The sequence below is a fragment of the Tyto alba genome, unplaced genomic scaffold (assembly GCF_018691265.1).
Source record: "Tyto alba isolate M040663 unplaced genomic scaffold, T.alba_DEE_v4.0 Super-Scaffold_48, whole genome shotgun sequence".
Classification (NCBI taxonomy): Eukaryota; Metazoa; Chordata; class Aves; order Strigiformes; family Tytonidae; genus Tyto; species Tyto alba.
In genome coordinates, this window is record NW_024881324.1 from 28,207,146 (window position 1) to 28,228,435 (window position 21,290).

General features: G+C 42.9%; 1 protein-coding gene across 5 annotated transcripts in view; it reads right to left on the bottom strand.

The window, feature by feature from the left end:
• ADCY2 (adenylate cyclase 2) overlaps nt 1–21,290 on the bottom strand; it is a 232,168-nt gene that overhangs the window by 143,762 nt on the left and 67,116 nt on the right. For 3 of the 5 annotated variants that reach the window (XM_042806780.1, XM_042806781.1, XM_042806779.1), the window contains exon 3: nt 15,558–15,719. The exons of 1 other annotated variant lie outside the window; for it this stretch is intronic. In XM_042806780.1, coding sequence (XP_042662714.1) covers nt 15,558–15,719 — 162 coding nt within the window. Of the gene's footprint in view, nt 1–15,557; nt 15,720–17,667; nt 17,689–21,290 lie in introns of those variants that run through there. One more of the 5 variants, XM_032989073.2, reaches the window with a different exon arrangement.

Sequence of the window (21,290 nt, forward strand, 5' to 3'; positions counted from 1 at the left end):
TTTACAATGACCTACTTCCTCACTAAATAAGCATGCTATGAAGTATTAATGGATTTTCTGTGTTACAGACCATGCTTTCATATTGTGTACTTCTTTCAAATCAGAGAAAGGCAATAAGGAAGATCGAAGGTATAGAATGACTTATAAATAAGGAAAGAAAAATAATTTCCAATTCTTAAGCCTGGGAATGAGATGACAGGGGAGGTGTGACAGAGGTTTACAAAATAATAAGTGGCCTGGAAATGGTGAACTGAGATCAGCTGTTCAGCCTTTTCCAGTGTAAGAACATGAGGGACTCAAACAGATGACAGGTTTGAAGCAAGCATAAGACGGTTCTTCTTACAATGCAGTCACGAGATGCTGTTAAGCAAGATGCAGTATACTGAAAGACTAAAAAAAAAAATAAAAATCCTTAAATTAAAATTTCAAAAAAGGCCCAGCTATATCAGAAAAAATAAGTAAGAAACTGGTTTGTCAGAAATAGGAAATAAGATATAAACAAAAATGGATTATGAACCAGGGCATGAGGGAAGAAGTAGAAAGAAGAAATAAATCATGGGAGAAAACCTTCAGCAATTTACAAGAAAAGCTTTGAATTTGGAAGGCTAAAATAAAATGGCAGACTTCTGACTTCTGCTAGTTTGTAGTCAATACGAACCAAAGGGTGCCACTTTCAGAGCTATCAACATGAAGGCCAACAGTCCTAGTTTTTTAGAAGAGAGGCTTTATTTTTCTTTCTGTAGTGCAGAAGAAGCCAATTTAGCTGCGCACACTTCAACTGCAAAAGAGCACTGCAGGTAGAGAGGAGCATCACCCTGAGCAGAAAAGTGCAAGGGCAACTAACCGTAGATTTTCTAGCTCTTGCTTTACCTCTTAGCTCCTCAGTCCTCTAAGATACCCCATTATGCCTCACACCAAATCGTCCAAATTGTGCCTAGCATTAATGAGAATCTGGACACCACTATCTTCCTGGTACTGCTTTCACAAACTAATAGATAATAGCAGTTTTTAACGAGAACGAAAGGAACTGAGACAGATATTTTAGGGATGGAAAGAGCATTCATTACTGCAGATCCCTTTCCAGAAGTTTTATTAGTTCAATCTGTTTCTCAAAAAAATTATAACAACCTTCCTGGCTTGACTCTAACACCGTGGGCTCACCCCTGCTCTTTATCCTTACATTTCTTTCAGCGCCCGTGAAGAGAAGGTCCTCACCCCCACGAGGACTGCCTGCAGCAGCCCTTCGCTGCCAGGTACCATATCAGTCTCGTAACTATGGAGCTGCATTTTCACACTTATTCTTTCCAACTCTGGTACTACTGTGGTTGCCTGGAACTCTGGCACCGACCAGCAAACGTACAGTGAAAAAGCAATTACCTTGTCACGCAGCAATACGTACGCCTGAAACTCCCCGAAGGAGATATGAAAGTTTAATGTTTCTCACGATGACCATGGCTTAAGGATTACAGGGCTCAGAACATCCTGCATGTGAACATGGAGGGAAGGGATGCCCAGAGAAGGAACTGTCCCCACCTTATATGAGCATATGTCACCTCAAGTCCTGCCAAAGAGCAGAATCCCTTCTCCCAAGGTCTATACAGATGTAAAAATACCACAACCACACTAATAAAATAAACAATTGCATGAAATTTTCAAGAAGTACATGGTTTTTATTTACATAGCACACATGGCTATATAGAATATTTAGGCAGAAAATAATTCTGTAACCTAGTTTTGTTAAGAGTGACCAAAAGAGAGTTCAAGACATCAAAATAATTAATTTCTAATGCTATTAAAGTTAAAACTTCATCAGGATCACCAAGAAAACCACTCCCTACACAAAAGCCATAACACTGTCTAAAAATATATGGAATGCTCTTTGAAAATACACGTCTCTGGTTTATGCTGGAGGTTGCTGAATCTGGTAGCCTGAGAGAGGCAAGGGTGGTGCCGCACCACATGCCCACACGGACCCGGCTGCGAGGTGTTTGCGCACACGTGAATGCAGCGCACCTGTACACACACCCACAGACAGCCACGCAGATCCACGCAGACCGAAAACGCAACACTTGGGCAAACGCACGCTGCGCCAGCGTCCCAACTCGGATCCCCTCTCTGGCTGACTAGGATGAAGGCAATTTAGCACAAAGTCACTGGCCATAGATACCCAGCCTGGTCAGCACCCGGCCCCTGGATCACCCCCCACACGCTAGCGGGTCTCTTTTCAGTCCAGCTTAGACCCCCCGCTTCCTTCAGCAGCCAAGCCACGCGGCCTCCAGCCTCTCCGGTACCCAACCCAGGTCTACACATCCTCACCCCCCATCAGCTAGCCGGGCCTGACCAGTGACCACACACCCACAAAACACCTACACGGTTCCGTTTCTCCAGCTGCCCCTGCTCTCGGGCACCTCTGGCCCGTGGCCCCTCACCCTGTAGCTGCCACTTAGACCCCTCCAGCTGCCCAGCACAGGCACCTGGGGACCCCGTGATCCCTGACCTCTGTTCCATGGTCTCCCCACACATATACAACAAGCACATGCGTGCAGAACGTGTGTGCCCCTTCAACTAGTTAGAATGGAGGTTGAGAAGAAGGCCGGACAGACAGCACGGGTCAGGCACGGGGCATGGCCATGTGCCGACCAGCTGCCCGTTAACACACGATTAACCCCTTTTACCACCTTACCCCTCTATTTTCCCACACTTGTTGCTCTGCCAAACCACTGTGGTCCCTCCCCTCCCTCACCTTTGGTTCCGTCTCTGAACATCCCATAGTCTTGCACAATCCAAAAATGTTCCATCCCTGCATCCCACAATGGGACTCCACAGCCTGATGGCAGTGTCCCCCTCCCACCGACCCGCCCGGTCGATGTTCTCACACCTACACACTGTGCCTAAAGGCTGTCCCACAACAGCCCCGAGAGGAGCTGGGACAGGGGACCCTATTTGCTCCAGCTGGGTTACTGGCGTTCCTCTGTCACTGTTTCCCTGCTCCTTCATATTTTTGCAGATTAGCGTTTAATTAACATAGACCTAACGCTCTATCCAGCTGATCCAATCTGAGAAGAGTCAGCAAAGTTTGGAAAAGCACAGACATGGACTTCAGCAGAAGGTTGCGACAAGGAAAGCATCCGAATCTCTTGTGGAAGTAGGGGCACGTTTTTTCCAGAGGACAGGCTGGGTTCAGCTGCCACGATCTCTTAGCCCAGTAGGAGTGTGAGCAGAGCTGGAGGCAGCTCCCCAGCACGCCTGCTGCTGCCCAACCGTGGCCCCCTCCCATCAGAGCGGGGAAGGAGGCAGAGCTCTGCCATGCGAGACCCATCAGCACCAGACACCGGCACCAGTCTCCAGCACCAGACCCATCAGCACCAGACACCAGTCTCCGGCACCAGACACCGGCACCAGACACCAGCACCAGTCTCCAGCACCAGACACCAGCACCAGCCCCGCATCAGGCAACCGGAATGCTGAGTGCAGTTTAACACCGACTCTGCTGAGGAAAGGAGTGTTGCAAAGTGGGATCTTTATTTGCACCCTGCTCTAACTGAGCAGGAACTTCAAGGTTACTGACAAAGCCTGGGACTGTCGACACAGGTAAGTCCAGCGAGGACTCAGAACGAGTTTCCGAAGGTCGCTGCTTGCTCCACCGCTGTCCCGGGCAGCCCAGCTCTGCTCGCGTGCGACCCCGGGATCTGACTCAGGAGTATTTTTATCTAATGCAGCTCAATGGAAGATGAAATAATGTAGCAGAGGGAAAATAACTACATCATGACTTAGGGGACTATGTGTGTAGCATGTACAAGAGACTCTGAAGTGATGGTCAGTACCAATAACAGAGGAAAGGGAATCAACTCTGCATTCAGAGGTTACCAGTACAGCATCAATAAACTGAACTGAGGTGAGAAAGTTAGACAAAAACCCAAGGAAAACACTCACTTTCTGCTGGGTAGCAGAAAAAAAAAAAAAAAAAAAAAAAAAAAAGGTGTCATCACCGATGACTGAACTGCAAATGAAGCAAAAGCTTAGAGCAAATAATGCAGAGCATTTTCAAAGGTGCCTTATTATCCATCTTTTAATTTTTCAGCATTCCACCTCTGTTCATTATTAGCATTTATGCTTTTGTCACTATTTCTGCATGGATAATTTCTATAAGTTCTTGCTCCTCTTGTCATTTTTGCTGCTTGTTTTTTTGTTTTTTTATATCATGACCATTTCTGCTTTTAGGACTTTCAAAGTGTTATCCTATGCTTATTTTACTAAAAAGAAGGGGGGTGGGGGGGTGTGAATCCAAGACAAGCACTAAGGGTCTTAACCAACCTGAGAGGATATGATGTTACAAAATTAATTAAACATGACAAATGAGTGGATGCAAATAGCATGTTAGAGCAAAAGAACCAGTTTCCCCACTCCAGTGCCCAGTTAGGCTCAGAGGACACGGACACTACAGCCACATCCTCTCCGGGTGTCACAGGCAGCACACCATCTCCCCTCTCTGCTCCTCCCGCTGGCCTGTGCGAGTTGCCTGAAGCAGGCAGGCAGCCTGGGAGCATTTAGTGTTGTCACTATGGGCTATTCTTTCCACAGGCCAAATTTTAATGACTTTTTCCACAGGCCAAGCAGGGTGTAAGCATCCAAAACATTTATCTCAGAAAGGGAAAGTGTATGCAAAGGTCAGCAGCAGTCAGCATTCAGAGACCATCAACAAAACCCCAACAGACCTCTGGCAGAAGCTGAAACTCCGTCTCACCACCTGCACACCAGAGCAAGCAGGATTACTGCACGTCATACTTACATTCGGAGTAGGAAGCTTTCTCACGCAAGGTGCTGCAAACCTCCTTGAATAATCCAACCAGTTTCACTAGAAGTAAGCAAGTGAGTAAATGTTCATCAGCACACAGTCTCTTCCTAGCTACAAAAAATTCAGGCAAGATGTCATCTCTATGAGTCTTGGGACAAAGTCTTAGTAAACAGGACAGACAAATCCTGCTGCGATTACCCTGAACAAATGCTGCTGTGAGAGAGCTGTGGCTGAGCTAAAACCATACAGAGTGAGACAGTATTCAAGACAAAGAAGATTTTTCAAAGGTGCCCCTTAGAAATCTTTTAAACAGGACAAGTCTCTCCAGGGTAAAACTCAGTTTTGGCTTCTCAAAGACAAGAGTGCATATGTGTTGAGGAACTCAGAATCTCATTCTTCAGAGTTTGAGCTACCCGTTTGCTGAGGAACTGGCTGAAATAATTTCCCCCTATTTAAAACTGGTTAGATGAACTTCCAAGTACCTTTCATTCTCTTCTGAAGTAGCAGGTACTGTCAACTACTGTAGCAAAGACAAGTACTGGGATCCTGAAAAGGTCGTCTTTTGCATGCATGGCAGTCTTCCTACTTATAGGATCAGTAGAACCAATTATTCTTGCTTATGAATCAAGGAGAAAATTTTCTCTGGGTCAGATTGATAAGGGTGTGGAGAGCACCTGCCTCCTTCCTCATCACTGAGAACAAAGATCTGCTGGGGTCATTTGGGGTGATTTTGCTCAGGTGTTTGTTTCTTGCCCTGCTGAGGCCGCAATCAAGGACAACCTACCAGTCTTAGTTCTGTGCATCTATAAGCGGCCGAGTCTTTCGGAGGCCAATACTGCTTTGACACTGATAAATCTAAATTATTTGTTAAAACAGTGTAGAGGGCTGCGGATTAACTGTGGTATGGTATATCCAAAGACATGGGAGCTGGCCTAGGGTTGGGGGTCAGACCTGTCTCTTCAAAGCTCTGTTTGCAGAGCAGCATAAGTGCTTTCGCACAGCTTCAGCTCCCAAAGCCCATGGACCTGAGCTAGCTCGATGCAGAGACACCCTGCTTACTTCAAGCTTGGGTTCTTGTGGCTTCTGAGCTGGTAGACCACTACACATCTATGAGAAAATATATCCTCGATGGGACAAAAAAAAAAAAAACCTGCAAATAGATTCACGAACAAAACTTTATGTCTGGTAAACCACAGCCGATGCTGTTTTCAGACTGCTGCTATCGAAGCTGGAGCATACAGAACAAAATCAGTAACAGTGGAGAAGCCAAACATCAGCTGTAAGCAATACTGTCCCACTCAGAAACCGACAGAGCTAGCAGAATCCATGCAGGTGACCTTTGCAGCAAATACGCATCATATAGTCCTTGGTATACCCAGAACCTGTCTAAACTGAGAGCAGATGAACATGAACTATTACACGTAACTACTGAAAGGCACGGAAGTGCCGTGATTCTTTCCCAGGCCCAGATAGGACAAATACCAAAGTCATTCACTGGATGCGCAGTAGCAGATGTACCTTGAGAAGGGAAAGAATATTCCGTGTAATACCCAAAGGTGCAATCCCTGGGAAGAATTAAGAATTACTTCAGGGCTTGCAGATGATGTCCTCCGTCTCTGTCTCTGCTGGTAAACCAAACAAGACTGGAAAGCAGTTTCGAGCCCCGTGAGCATCGCTGCCGTACAGCTGTTACCTTGCTCACTAGCACCATTTTGATCTGGGCCGAGCAACGTTTTCCCAGAGCCTTGAGACGCCTTAGGAGACGTAACACATCAGGAATTATTCAGAGAAAGTTGACACCTGGCCACCCTGTTCGGGGAAGGAAGAAGGGGTGGGAGTTTAGGCAGGTAAACATGAGCTGTGCTGCGTTACCCAGCTCCAGGGCAAGGGAACGGCTTTCCTTCTGCCAGCAGCGTAGCTGTAGCTGCTAAGAAGAAAAAAAAAATATATATATGTGGCACTTTGCTACCTCATTTGCTCCTGGCCTCCGCTTGCCTTCTGTGGGAGCATTAACTGATTCCATCGCATGCTTCCACAGCGCCTACAAGATTGGCACTTGGAGGCTGTAGTCACTAATTAAGAGCCAGGCAGCTCCGTGGCCAGCGCTTTACTGGCACACACTGAGGACAAACATACTGTAGAAGTGGGCTGAGGGAAACAAGGGCTATCCAAGGACTCGTGAGCCAGCACCGGCAGGAATGCCCAGGAGCGCAGAGCTCGGCAGGTGACTGACTGAGGAATCACTTCTCCTGCCTGACCAGCAGCTCAGCATCAGGGGACGGCAGGGGCTCGGGGGACAAAGAAAAAGATCCCATCTTATTGCAGGCGTCTCGGAACAGACCGGGGCTTGGACCACTGCAACTCTGGGAAGTCGGTAATTTGGGGAGGGTGGCACTGCTGCCAGATCCTGACTTGCCAAAGACTTCTCTAGGCAACAAAAGGTGGTTGTACTCCCGATCCCTCTTATTTTACACTGCACTAAACGTGGCTGTGAGGATGGGGAAATGTGTCGGTATCCTGACTGTGAAAGGCGTTTCTCTTCTACTGAATTCTTGAAAATAACATGTAGGGATAGATGATAACGCTACAAATGCATAAAATGACAAAGCATCATGTCTAGAACGAGTATCTTGCCCGGAATTTTATGCTTCAGCTGCAATAAGAAGAAAAGTAATTCACAATAAATGTGACAAACACCACCAAGCCATAAAGGTACTGTGTAACTGAAAAAGCCAGGCAATATCTGTGAAAATGAAAACAGCAAAACTAACTCAACTGAAGGAATTAAAGATTCTTTACTCCAGAAAAATAACCTGGAAGGACAGCATTACAAAATTCTGAATGTACAGATTTAGTCTTTCACTGGTGAGTTATTACATTAATGTCATCCTTAAAAGGATACGGAATGCAAGCCCCTTGCAAAAGGTATTCTGTGCGGTGAGAGCTGAGTTGCTGCTCCAGCAATGTCATGCGAGAGAGGAAGGTACAGCCAGTAGAGCACACTGCTTTCTGTTCCCATTTAGAAATACTGGAATGTTCAGTCACCTGTTTAACTGATTTATGGTTTTGGAGGTATAGTAGCCTTATAACATAGCATTCTAGCATAGACATTTTATAATTTAATTAATATACTAAAGGACTGTGGACTTGTTCATCAAATAAATCTGTATTTTGGAAAATTAAAAGTGCTAAAAATAACTCACTTTTAGGATAATAAATGTAAGATAAAGTAGTATAAGAGAGATAAATAAATATACACGTGAAATTTGCTGCTGATAAAAATATTAACTTAAATGGAGTGTATACAAAAGGCAATCTGACCCTTTCAGTAAAGCTTAAGAATCAATGCTAACTGGGGATATTTCCATGATTTTTAAAAAAAAGGAGTCATATATTACTTATCTTCTGTGCTTTGATGATTTCCTTCACATCTCACCAGAACTATTTTCTGTGCATTTCTTAGAGGCTGAATTTGGGCTGTAGGTAAATGATGCTTTTGAAAACCCACATGGCCACCTGCACACGTTTCATTTCACCACAGCATTGCAATTCTTAGCCTTTGCTGAATTTTCCATCAGATTAAGAATTGCAGGTCTTCTTTTTACAGCCTTAGGGACTCCCTGGAAGATGGTCTCTTTCTCCATGTTAATGCTTGAATACTGTGAAATGCAATTATGGGTTCTCCTATGTATCTATACTATTGTAGGCAAGTGGGCTCTTCCTAAGCGTATACAAACTACGCAGGTTGCCTTAAAGAATGAGTGAAACCCCAAGAAAACCTGCAGATTGTAAAAATTAGTTAAAAAAAACCATAGCAGACGGCATTTCAATATCTGCCTAGATCTAACCATAAAATCAAGAGCAAAGAAATGTGCAGTAATAAAAAAAACCACGCCTACTCTATGGTGCTACGCAGGAGATGGCGTTCCCCTCTCAAACTGGTTTGCAGCTGCTGCACGCCGTGGCGAGCCAGGCTGCTGCCGGGGTGGGGAGAGCAAAGGGACAAAGAGGCGAGGGAAGGGACAGCAATAGCTGCTGCTACAAGAAATAGTCCCTCTCCTTCAGTAGCAGCCACTGCCCTCCACGCCTCCAGCAGGGATGACGGGAACTCATTTTGTGTAACCGTGCAGCAGAAAGCAAGAGTTGCTTAAGCTGCATTAGCTTCACGAATAACTGTCCCCTTTCTCCTTCAGAAAAAGGTATTCAAGGCAGAAGGGCAAATTCAACCCACAGCAACAGCTTTTAGCCATTCAGACTACTAAAATTCCGGTGTGCTTTATGTTTTCCCTCTGTAGCCATTCAGCCTCAGGTGTTACACAATAATGAATGTACTTAAAGACACAGTCTTTCTTTTCAGCCTTTTTTTAAATAAGGATGGTATTTTCTTGTACTGAATGATAACAGCATAAACCGACTTCTATTCTATTTCTGAGCCCCAGAGCTCTACATTTTCTTCTATTAGCCAGTCAATACTCATGCTTTTCATTTTTATTTTGCTATTATGCCACTCTACCAGATAAAGCATTTTTTGTAAATATCATCACCTGTTAGAGATGTTCAGTTAACGGATGAGTTTAAATCAGTGGTCTAAACAAAAGGTATATGCCTATATGCTGCATGTTGATTAGAACATCTAATGTATATTGCAGATGTCATGTCCAAGTTGCTCGTCTGAAAATCCGGTCCACCATCTGATACTGTCAATTATATATTTTCCTAGGAGCTGATGAGACGTAGAAGCATAAGAAGCACTATTAACTCTGAAAAGGCTAACTAGATCTATGGAAATACTTGTAATTTAGATACGGCGTGTTCTTGTAGAGATTTCCCCTAAGTATGAATTGAAAACACATATTAAGCATCATCTCATGAATCTTGATAGAAATAATCATGTAACTATTGCTGCGGTATGGGACACGTGATGGACGTTTAGGGCAGGAACCAAAGGTAGGGAAAGGGAGAGATCACGGTGGTTTGGGGAGGAACAACAAAACCGAGGGAAAATAGAGGGCTGAGGGGGGAGAAGGAGTCAGCTGGCTGTAACAGGTTACCTGCTGGGGCGCCGGCCCGGCCATGCCCTGTGCCCAGCCACTGCAGTCCGTCCTGTCTTCTCATTAAACTTCATTTCTAACTGTTTTTCTTGGAGAGGGGCTCTCCGGTCTGTGCGAACGTGCGCGTACGGGGTCTCCGCGGCGCAGGGGGGGTTTGGCCGTGGCCCACGGGGGCCCCTGTGCCGGCAAGCGGAGCAAGCGCAGGCGTGAAGCGAGTGTGTGAGCACGAGCCAGGGTGGAGCTGGGTCCGCTGGCGGGTGGTGGGTGGGTGACCTGACCCGGGAGGGGTCCGCGTGCGCGGCAGGCTTGGTGCCGAGCCCAGCCCCTGCAGGGATCCGCCCGGCACACGTGCACCGGCGTACGGGGCGCGCCGTACCCACCGACAGGCCTGCGCCCCGGTCAGCCAGAGAGGGGGGCAGGGGGGGCTGATGGCTCTGGCTGTGAGCGCTCTGTGTGTCAGCTCCCAGCGGTCTGGCCCCGCACACCGGTACCTGCTGGGATCAGAGGAGAGCACGGACAGCTGCACCTGCACCAAATTCTTGTGCAGCTGCTGGAGGATACCCGGGCGGTTCGTTGTTCAAGCTGGGCCCCAGCAAAAACAAATGACAGAAGTCGGTTATCTGGGACCCTAGAAATTGCCACTCCAAGGGAGAGCCTTTGGGCTCTCCTGGCTCGCAGCGGGGCTGTGACCAGCAGCCCCCCGGAGCTGGGACCCCTCTCGGGGACCAAACCCCTGAAGGTGCCGGCTGCTGCCAGAGCTGACGAGGGGCCGGGGCCAAGTCAGCCCACCCGGGTCCCAATTAGCGCCCGTTGAGGAATGCCAAGGCACGGGGAGGATTTGCTCTAAACTCGAGGAGGGAGCTTTTACTTTGAGCTAGCTTCTCTTCCTCTGCCTATTGGTGTGTGGGGATGTCATTTATTTTATTGGATCCAAATACTTTGCCGTGTGTGTCTGTGTGTTTGCATGTTTTTGTCTTTGTGTATGCGTGCACAGATAAATGTACATATATATATTGCCTTAAGATACCCTACAGTAAGTTAGAGTGAATCTTGTCATCTTAAAATCTGTAGGTAAGCCACTATTTTAACTACAACATTTTCCTGAATTATTTTGTATGTATTTAAACCGGTTAATGATCAAGTGCTATTAGTTATTAACAAATTTCGATTTGTTGTTAAATCATCACCATGCTAATACTTTCATCCGCCACAACGTGTTGTGTACGTGTGCAAATGCAGTACACTTTTGCCAAACAGTTAACTAGTTTCCTTTGACAAGACACATGAATTTTCCAGACAGACAATACACACGTGGCTGATGTTCTATTTTATACTTCGTAAGAAACCCCACAGAGTAGAAAACCACTGGTTACTCCAGGAAAGATGGGGAAGAATATAACTGCCATCTGTGGGAGAAGATATACAATGCAAGTTTTTAAAAGACTAAAATAAAAAAATCACATTCCTCATACATAGAAAATAAAAACTGAACCTTATAGGATGCTTAATGATTTGGGGTTTTTTTACAAATTCAGAACAAAATGACTGCTAACTATAGTTTCAACCCATTATGAGATCAGAGGGGTTGAGCAGTTGGTAACAGATCAGGAAGAACACATGTATTTGATTAGAATCAGTTCTGGTTCGGGGAGAAACAGATTACGTGTTTATAGCAAGGGGTGGCAGTGAAATACTTTCCATTCCAGCAATAACTGAAAGGGATACTAAGTCGTGAAAATCTTCTGAGCCAAATGCCTTAATGCCATAATTAGAGTCATGTTCTCTTGCAGCAGCCCTAACCACCAGGCTGCCAGGAGCAGGCAGAACCTCCTCTGCTTGGCAGCAGGACACTCACCTGGAAAGATGGGGCAGAGTCCCACATTCCAGACCATGTGCCTTGTAAATTAAAATTTTCAACAGGGAAGAAAAAAAACAACAAAACAAAACCCAACCCACACCTACACAGTTACTTTTTCATAAGCTGAGGCTGGAACACAGGACTCCTTTTCCTCCCCTGCCACTGATCCCACAGCTGTGCATTAAACTCCCCACAGAACTGTAAGGGGAGACTAACCGGGTATTTTCCTGTAGGGTCTGTGTCTCCACGCTGAGCACTGCAGCACACTAACCCCTTTGTAGACCTTGCCCCTTATTAGCATCTGGCACTGCTGCAGCTGCTCCTGGCATATCCCTCTAAGGAGAATGTCCTCAGTGCAAGAAAGATGTTGACGAAGCACAAGTAGAGACTCAAAGAAAAACTGTGAAAGTGATGAAAGGCTTAGGTAGCGCAAAAGCAGGCAAATCATTTATTTTATTGACAAAAAGGTTGTGAGGCAAATTCATGATCGTCTAGAAGTACTCTCATGGGAGAAACAAATTGGATACTATAGGGTCTGTTAGTCTACTGGCCAAAAAAAAACCAAGATGCAGAAGCTGGATGACAAGGCTCGACAAATTCCTACCAGGAAAGAGGAACAAAACCTTAACACTGACAGTTAACAACCATGGAAAAAATATGAACACTTGTGGAAGATCATCTCCATCATTGCCAAGTTTTAAACCAAGGTGGATTCCCTTCCCCCAAATGACATGCATAGGTCAAGCAGAAATTTGTGCATGTAACAGCAGAGTCTGTGTTGAAGGATTCTTTACCCCACCGGGAGGCTTTTATCTCAGTACCTCTGACTGCAGCCAACACTGGATAATCAAGACCATGCTAAGCCTTTCAGCTTTACCGAAGCCAATTTTGGGTGTAAAACTTTACAGAGGACAACACAAGGAATGACAAAACCAGTAAGACAGGCTATGCCAAATCTCAAAATAAGCAAGTGCTTCTGAACCTCGATATTTCTCTACTTGATAGACTGAAGGTATGATTAACTTCTAAAATGCTATGGGATGGCAAACAGAGCGGCTAGAAGATGCTGAAAAACTGGAAAGGGTCCAGCGGAGGGCTGCCAAGTGCATCATAAGGCAGGAGAACTTGACATAAGAAGACTGAAAGCATGGGGATTGTTCAGCCAAGAGAACAGAAAGCTCAGAGAAGATTTAACCAAAGTCTTCTAATACATAGGAAGTGGTTATAAAGGAGATGCAGGTACTCTCTACAGAAGGATACTTGTTATATACAGAATATATATGCTATAATATCTGACGTTACCTACAGGTAGATTTGTTATACCGCTGTCTTTCTGCTTCTGAAGTGCATACTTCCAGTTCCCTAACTGTTCTCCAGAAAAAAATCTGTGCCAGGAAGAAAATACTCTGTTCATTGCTAACACTGTCATGTATTTTTTCTGTTTTGTTGAAACAAATCAGTAGCCCTGAAATCAAAACAATATATTTTTGTCAAAGCTGTGTTCTGCAAGCCAGATTTAACCTACTTGGTCTTGAACGTGTTTCTCCAAGCTTTCAATTTTCAGTCTGACCATAGTTCCTCATCTCAGGGATTTACTGACCAAACTCTGAAAAGCAGCTCCAGTCCAGGCCTCACCAATACATGTTTTGTTGGGGTTTTTTCCCCCAAAAACCCATTCAACAGCATAGTCCTTTTAAACAACTATACCCCAACTCTTTTTTTTTTTTTGGTTAATTACACACACTTATCCTATACCAACTCGAGGCATATCACTGACAAATGTTATTTCTCTTTTTAGTGTAATCAGTGTCTCTAATCTTCGTTTGTGGTCTTGATTTTCGAAAGCAAAGAACACAAAACAAACATTTTTTGCTTACACTCCAAAGTATAAACAACAGTAATGTAAAAGTGTACAGAGGGCAAATGAACTGCGGTATTTAGTCCCTTCCACACATTCATAAGAACGCAGTGTGCTCAGTACTTTCATTAACTGTTAAAATATTCAGAACATCTAATACATTTTACAAAGAGAAAATAGAAAATTAAAAACATCCTGGAAATTAAACACTCTTAACAAATTTACAAATTTCTCAAAGACTTCCACTCTTTCTGAATGAAACAGGAAGCTACAGAAGAGATGAAAGACACTAATTGTACATCACAGCCCATGATTTCTTTTCATTCTGGAGATATGATGTGTCTAAAAATATAACATCTTCTGAAAGTACTGGTTTAGATATACCAAATTTTAATGATCGAGAAAGATAGGCAGGAAAACTAAATAAATTCTGCAAACAGCAACTTTAACCCAAAATGCTTTTTGGGAAGGAATGGCAAACATTAATGCTGTTTTAGCAGCATATCTATGCCCAGAGTAAAAGCCATAGGTTGACATAAAACCAAGAATAACATTCTCTCTGATTTCTTCCACTACGTTTATCAATAACTGTATCACTGAATTATTAAAATACAGTGACAGCAGATGACCACAGTCCTTGCTTAACATACAGCACAACTTGGTAACCTCTGCAAAAAACATGCAACTAACCCAAATCAGCAAGAGAAAAGCGAGCCCACTTATCTCACCATTTAAAATTTCTACAGAGAACTACATCTGAGAACATACTTTGTTTACTGGACTTCAGTTTCAATATTCCATATAACACAGATCTTCAGCCATATCTAGAAATAAAATGTGTTTTCCTGAACTACAACTTACAAGGCACGACTTTTGCAAAATCACTGTCATTTTGAAGTTTTCCTTTGAAGCACAACGTTTTTCAAAATAAGGCTCAAGTAACTTAAAATGTAAGTAGAAACTATTTGCTCATTCTTCAAGCTATTCACAATAAACAGAATGATGTCTATCTTGTTCTACTGTCATGTTTATAAAAATGTACTTACTTTTAAGCTTCAGTGTCATTTTGATGCAAAAGTTAAAATAATTCTGTTTCCCTAAAATGACACAACTATATTAAAAAAAAAAAAAAACAAACAACATGTATTTTCTTTTCAAATGAAAACTAAATTTTTCCTTAAAAATAGAGATTTCTATCAATGACAGATGGGATCATCACAGTACTACAACAAAAACTGTAGTGTTTCACTATTTAAAAGATCTTCTGCAAAACAGTAAGGAAAACCAACTCCTAATACTTTGATTTTTAAAAAATATTAATCTGCAGTATGTCATGTAGTAAAGTATCAGAGCTGAGTTACAAGCCAAGACCCAACTGCAAACACAGATGAGTTCCCTAAACGCCATGGAGCCCGGAGCCAGCCAGGCATCTTCAATCAGGGGGCCCAGCCAGGAGGAGGCTGAAAAATTCCTGTAAGTGGCTGAGAATTACAGGAGGAGAAGCTCTGCAGCAGGCTTGGAGAGGCACCACGACAGATGCTTAACCCAGCAGACCTCAGGGTATGCAAAGGAACAATCTTATTTGAGTCAACTGGAATAAATCCCGGGTGTTGGAAGTTGGGCTTGAACGAGGTGAGGATCGGAGCAGCACAGTTCACACACCAGAGTGGTACCACAATACCGCTGCACCGCATCATTCTTCAAGCAAAGTTAGTTTTCACATCGGTAAGCCCTACGTGGCTGTGGATTCTACCACTTAAGCGTGCGATTCAGCAAGATACGATATTACTGACACCCTCATTATTTGGAAGTGACTACCTGCAAATTAAGCCTGTAGCAATTCAGAAATGAAGAGAGAAATAAGTTTATATTCCCAAACACCCACTGAAATGAAGAGAGAATAAGTTTATATTCCCAAACACCCACTGAGGCACCCCGGCTCATTTACCAAGCTATTCAGTGCACAATTAACCATTAATTTCGCAAAGCACCTACCTGCCAAACCAAGTGTTCCTTTACAACGGCTGTACCTGACAGACAGACGCTCAGCACAATCGTATGAGATGCAGAGGTCAAGACGCTGGCAACTATAGCGTCCCTCATGTTGAAGGGCAGCATGGTATACACCACAAAAATAATGAACAAGAAAAATGACACCTGTGCAAGACAGCAAGACAAAAAAAGAAGCATGTCACTTAATTTTGAACTGTCTTCAGCATAAACTTACACATCAGTTTTTTACAGGAAAGTTACTGATAACCACTGCAGAAAATTAATTTAGGAAGAATTAATTTTAAGAAGTGTTGAAAAATTTACATTGTATTTGATACAAGTGCAGTTTCAAGACACTACATCATGGTTCAAGAACCACACAACACTCCAAACTTTTCAAATTTAACTTCAAATTTATCTTTTCAAATTTTAATTTTGTTAACACTGCCTTTACAGTTAGAGCGTAGTTCTCCTGGGACTGGCTTCTGATTGTGAACTGCATTACGAAACAATTTGCCAAACCCCTCCACAGGGCCTAAGTTTCACAGCAGAGAGATTTCATTCATTCTGATGAATTAAAAATTCACAATTTAATATAACATGACATTATGCAAAAAAGCCCAAGTTCAGCCAAGCATTTTGATTTAATAAATTTATACTTCATGTGTATCTACATGACAAAGTCAAATTCTATTAAAACACTATATTTTAAGCTAATACATTTATTTGGATGTGAAAAAAAACTTCAGACCACCACAGCCCATAAGCAGAATTTACTGTTAGCTTCTTCTAAAGGGTACGAGCATCCACACTAACTTTACGGAACAAACTCTCCAAATGCACAACCCAACCTGTAAGAGCAAAAGGGACTCCTTCCCTATACATCCAAAAGATTATACATTTGATGGTATACATATGTTCCAAACTCCACCACGTATTTGAGAAAATGTAACTAGATTTGGGACACAGACTTTGCACACATAAGTAAGTAGGCAGTTCTGAAAATGTGCCAGCTTGCATATAATTATATCCCTATCTAACCCTTTCCATCAGTTTTAGTTGAGTTACAAGCCTATTCACCATCTAACAGTTGTATGCACACAGCATTTAACTCAGAAAGCTCCCAAGCAGGTATAAGCAATAATAATTTGCTGCTCACTTCTCTTATTGTCAGTTTGTTTTCTTTGCATCCGCATGTGATGCTTCCATAGTCAGAACTGAACCCTAATGGATGTCTACCTACAAGGGAGTGGAAGCATTCCTCTCCATCATGGAGACAGAACTGGGTGCTGAAGGAAGTCCACTTCTCTTCTGCACTCATCTTTCTCCAGTTCCTCCATTAAGATTAATCCATCTCCTTCCTGATCACTCCTACTCTTCTCGATGACGCCCAACCGCCCCGTATGCTCAAGAGTCAAAAAGTTCAGTGGCATGAAATGAAACAGAACTGCAAAAGACATGAGGGGCAGTGAGAAAATAAAGCAACAAAAAGGCAAAGGGAAACCGTTGCTTCTCTACTCTTCCAATCTACCAGCTGACAGCACAAGGAAACAGAAGTGTTTGGTATCTGTTTAGTTTCAGCCCTCCCTAAAAGCTTTAACTGTGATCAAATGTTAGTAGAACCAACAGCAAAGAAAAGGGTGTACAAACTTGGTCCAGGTAAGGGAAGGGTTATGCAATTATGATGTTTTCAAATTGTCCTGGCCAGGTAAAAATCAGCCGTGATACTGAGAGAACTACCTGATAGACTCAAAATCTGGGAAAGATGTGGAAAGTTCTGGCAGGCTAGAAAAGAGAAACACAGCATGTGTCTTTGAAAGACTGGGAAAAAGGCTATGGAATTAAGAACTGGTAGCTTAGCTCCAATTTATGGAGCTGTAACAGACCAAATAATAAAACCATTCATAACCAAGAGTTCTGAAAGTGAAGAAAAACGTAACAGCCAATGTGATTTTGCTGAGAACAAGTAATTATAAATTAATCTCATCTTCTATCACAGTAACAGGCATCAGGGTAGGGGTAAAACCTGAATAAGTTAGGCAGCAACAAGGGATGTGAAAGGTCCTTTAATACAGACATAAGATGAATGGATGCCAGAGGCAAAATATCTTACCAGCATGTAAGACCAGGCTTCTAAGAGATGATTCCAGTTAAAAAGTTGTTTGGAGAAGAATCCTCAAACACAGTTCTGGAAGAAGGATTTCAAATCCAATCCCAGTGACTTTTCATTAAAACAAGGTTTTGTTGTTTCTAAGGTTAGCTTTCTAGGGGGAAGATGGCATTTACATATTTGTGAGAATTTTATGATTCAAAAATAAAAAAAAAATTTCTTCTCTGTCTTGTCTCCAAAAAACAGAACTTAAATGTTTTTCTGTGATTGAATATGGTTTGACTTTAAAGCCAGACTAAATGATCCAGCCGATTTGTAAGGTACATGCTAGGTGCTTACTAAAACCCATTAGTGGATACAAGATAGAATATGATGCTGTTGCTTTTCAACTTTGACATAAAACAAACTACTAAGCACATAAAAATGATTTTGGTATATTGCAGTGGTTCTAATGGTATCAGCTGTATCAGCTCCAAATTTTTTATACTGCTGTAAACAAGTATCCTTCTTTTAAGTTACCCCACTACCTTCCTTGGTCAAAATAAATGGATAATTCCAACTTTCTACAACTACAGTGAGAGTTTTTAGAAGTTTCAACTCCTCTTGACACTACATAATTCAGACCTCAAATTCTCTGTTACTCAACATCAAACAGACTGAGTTGGACTGGAACTGTGTTTAAGAACACTTGGTAACAAATTGACCTGTCATTTTTTATATTTGCATCTTGATATTTGGGTCTGAGAATGCTGTTGCAAAGCAAGAGAGGTATCAGCCATGCTAAGACAGAAACTCTCATTCAGAATGCCTGTGGGAATGGCTCCTGTCAATAGTTCTTGATTCTTGGCCACACTCCTTTTCTCTTTTTTCCAGTAATGGTCCAAGACCCAATGAATTGAGAGCTCTCTTTATCACTGATGCTCCTTTTTTATTTCACCATGTCTCAAAAATATTCTCCCAAAGTACCCTAAAATAAGATGCTTCTACCCTTCATCTTGATAGCAGACATATATAGTAGGTAAGGCTTGGGACCTTTCAACCTGTCTCAAAATGTCACCGTATTTCAGTTTGATACCATAAAAGTCAATGCTCAATGGCTTCTCAGTAGGGTGGTTCTTCAGTTGGAAAAAGGAGACAGGCTTTCTGGACTGAGTCACAGTCTGCAGAACGAACAGCAGACCTTGACCCTTTTCAGGATCTTTTTCTAAGAATTAGCAGATTATTGCTGATACAAACTATAAAAAAGAGTGATGTCAAGCTCTGAAGGACCCCCCCTATCCCACTGCAAGAGTTGCTAATGCACACCACTGCATGTCTGCACCCGGTGTGTATACCCATCAGTAAACACAGTATTCATTTACAGTGAACTATTTTTGATACTATTAAAAGCAGCCTATTCCACCAAAGTATGCCATAACCACAAAGCCTGTCGCTGGTTGGAAACCGTTGGAAGAGATCTTTGAAGTGAGTCATCCCTATGACTGCCTAGTTGAAATGCTTTTTGTCCTGATCTGAACTTAGACTGCTTTAGGAATTTGATTCTCAGAGGCTTTTTCAGTGAGCTGATGTCACCCATATCTTAGAGATGGGCAGTATTTGGGCATTGATGGGATGCATCATAGCATCTAGCATTTGCTTTTGGTTAACACTGGTGTAACATTTCACAGAGAAGGTATGTGGCTTTCCTGCTTTGAGGAGTATCCAGGACTCTTGCCCATCATTCCTGTCTGTCAGAGCTTAGCAAACTCTGGGTGTATTTCTTGCTCTCTGCATCTCTTCTCCCACACTTCAGTAGTGCCACATTTTCACCTACTATGTAAGCGGTCGCTTTCCATGGCAGTTTAAAGGATGGTGAGCTGCCACAGTGTGGCTGTCTAGACGGGTATGCAACTATTTTTTCTGCAGATTTTGTGCAGCTGCTTTCAGAAGGGCCGTGAAAGTTCTCATACAGATTGCTGTAGTGATGCCGTTAGAGAGACTGGGACACCAATATGGTACGATGACCAATACGGTGTAACGACAGCATGGTGTGGGATATCACTGATGATCATGCATACTCACAAACACCCATTCCTGTCACAGAACACAACATAAAACTATAGGTAAGCATATCTATGCACCTTGCAAAATGGAAAGATTTTGGAGGTACAGGATAGAGAAGTAGTTCCCTCTTTAAATCAAGCCCATTCTTAATATTTTTAATGATGACATTTTTGTCCCAGCATCTCCAGATGCGTGTTGGCCACTTCAGCCGCTGACCTATGCTAGTGACTGTGATCTAAGAGGAATGGTACAGAGTTGAGAATACTTGGTGGTTCGCAGACATTGCTGCTGGAAAGGTCACTGATCTGGACTGCGACGGCACCAACTGCAGTGCACCCAACCCACGGACCCAACCTGTTCTTCAAAACCTCCTCTCCCTGGTGTCAGCAGTTTCCGCTCTGACTGGCATTGCTTTAACTCTGACAGGTATCTGGGATAGAAGGTTTAACATATTTTACACACTAAAATTGCCTTTCCTAGCTTACAGAGAGTACCACAGGAGACGCTGCTTTTGACACTGAGAACAACTGTACAAAAAGATACTAATCATTCGTTTTCTACAAATTACATTCCAACAACGACTCACAATTTCCCAGCTAGACAGCGTTTTTAAGATTATGTTAAACGGTTCATCATAACTGGCTTGGCCTATGTAAAATTCACTCAACTTATTGTTACTCTGACCAGAATTTCCCCTTGAGGAGCATGACATCTTGGCACTGAAGCAGATACGCAAATCTAAACGTGCTGTTTCAGTGTGAGTCAGGGGAAAGCACTGCTTTGGACACAGACAGCAGTAGTGAGGCTAAAGCTAATAAAATATCAGTAGCTCTTTGGGACAGCTTCTTACAAGTGTAATGACAGCAAAACACTTAGGAAAATAGTGTTGGCTTCTCACTGTGTAACCAGAAAAGACCCCATTCCCATAATTAAACTGCTAAGACTACAAATATCCACACAAAGTGGGCCAGCCCACTACAGGATCACTTTCAGAGGTTTTTCAAGATCAGCTTCCTCCTTGCGGAGTAAAGGGAGTAGAAGTTCATCAGGTAATTCAAGAATTTTCCCTTGGAAAGACACTTGGATTACAGCTACTTATTTCAAATATTGTCTGTATATACGTAACCACACAAAAGAAGACACCCTAATTTTTCTAAATAAATAACTAGGTTTCATAACGTAACTGGCAGGAGCTACTAATCTTACAAAATACTTACAGATACTATATTCACGATTTAATAAAATGTAAGTATTAAGGTGTCAGAAAGATGTTTATACAAGCTGTAAACTGTATGTTAAAACTTTGTATAGGCAAAGTAAAGGTTGCAAATATGTAAAGGTCTTTGCCATTCTACTTCTTCTGAATTCCCGACTTCAAATCTTCAGACTCAAGACTTCCAAAAGCTGGGCAGTGCTTAAGGAACAAAACAAGCTACCTATGAAAACAAAAAATTGAGTACTAAAATCAACTTCTGTTTTGAGTCATCTATAAAAAGGCTTAAATACTGAAAGCATAGGATAGGAAGGTAACTGTTGTTCGCCAAACCCTGCAACACTGGAACAAAAGGGCACTCAATGAAACT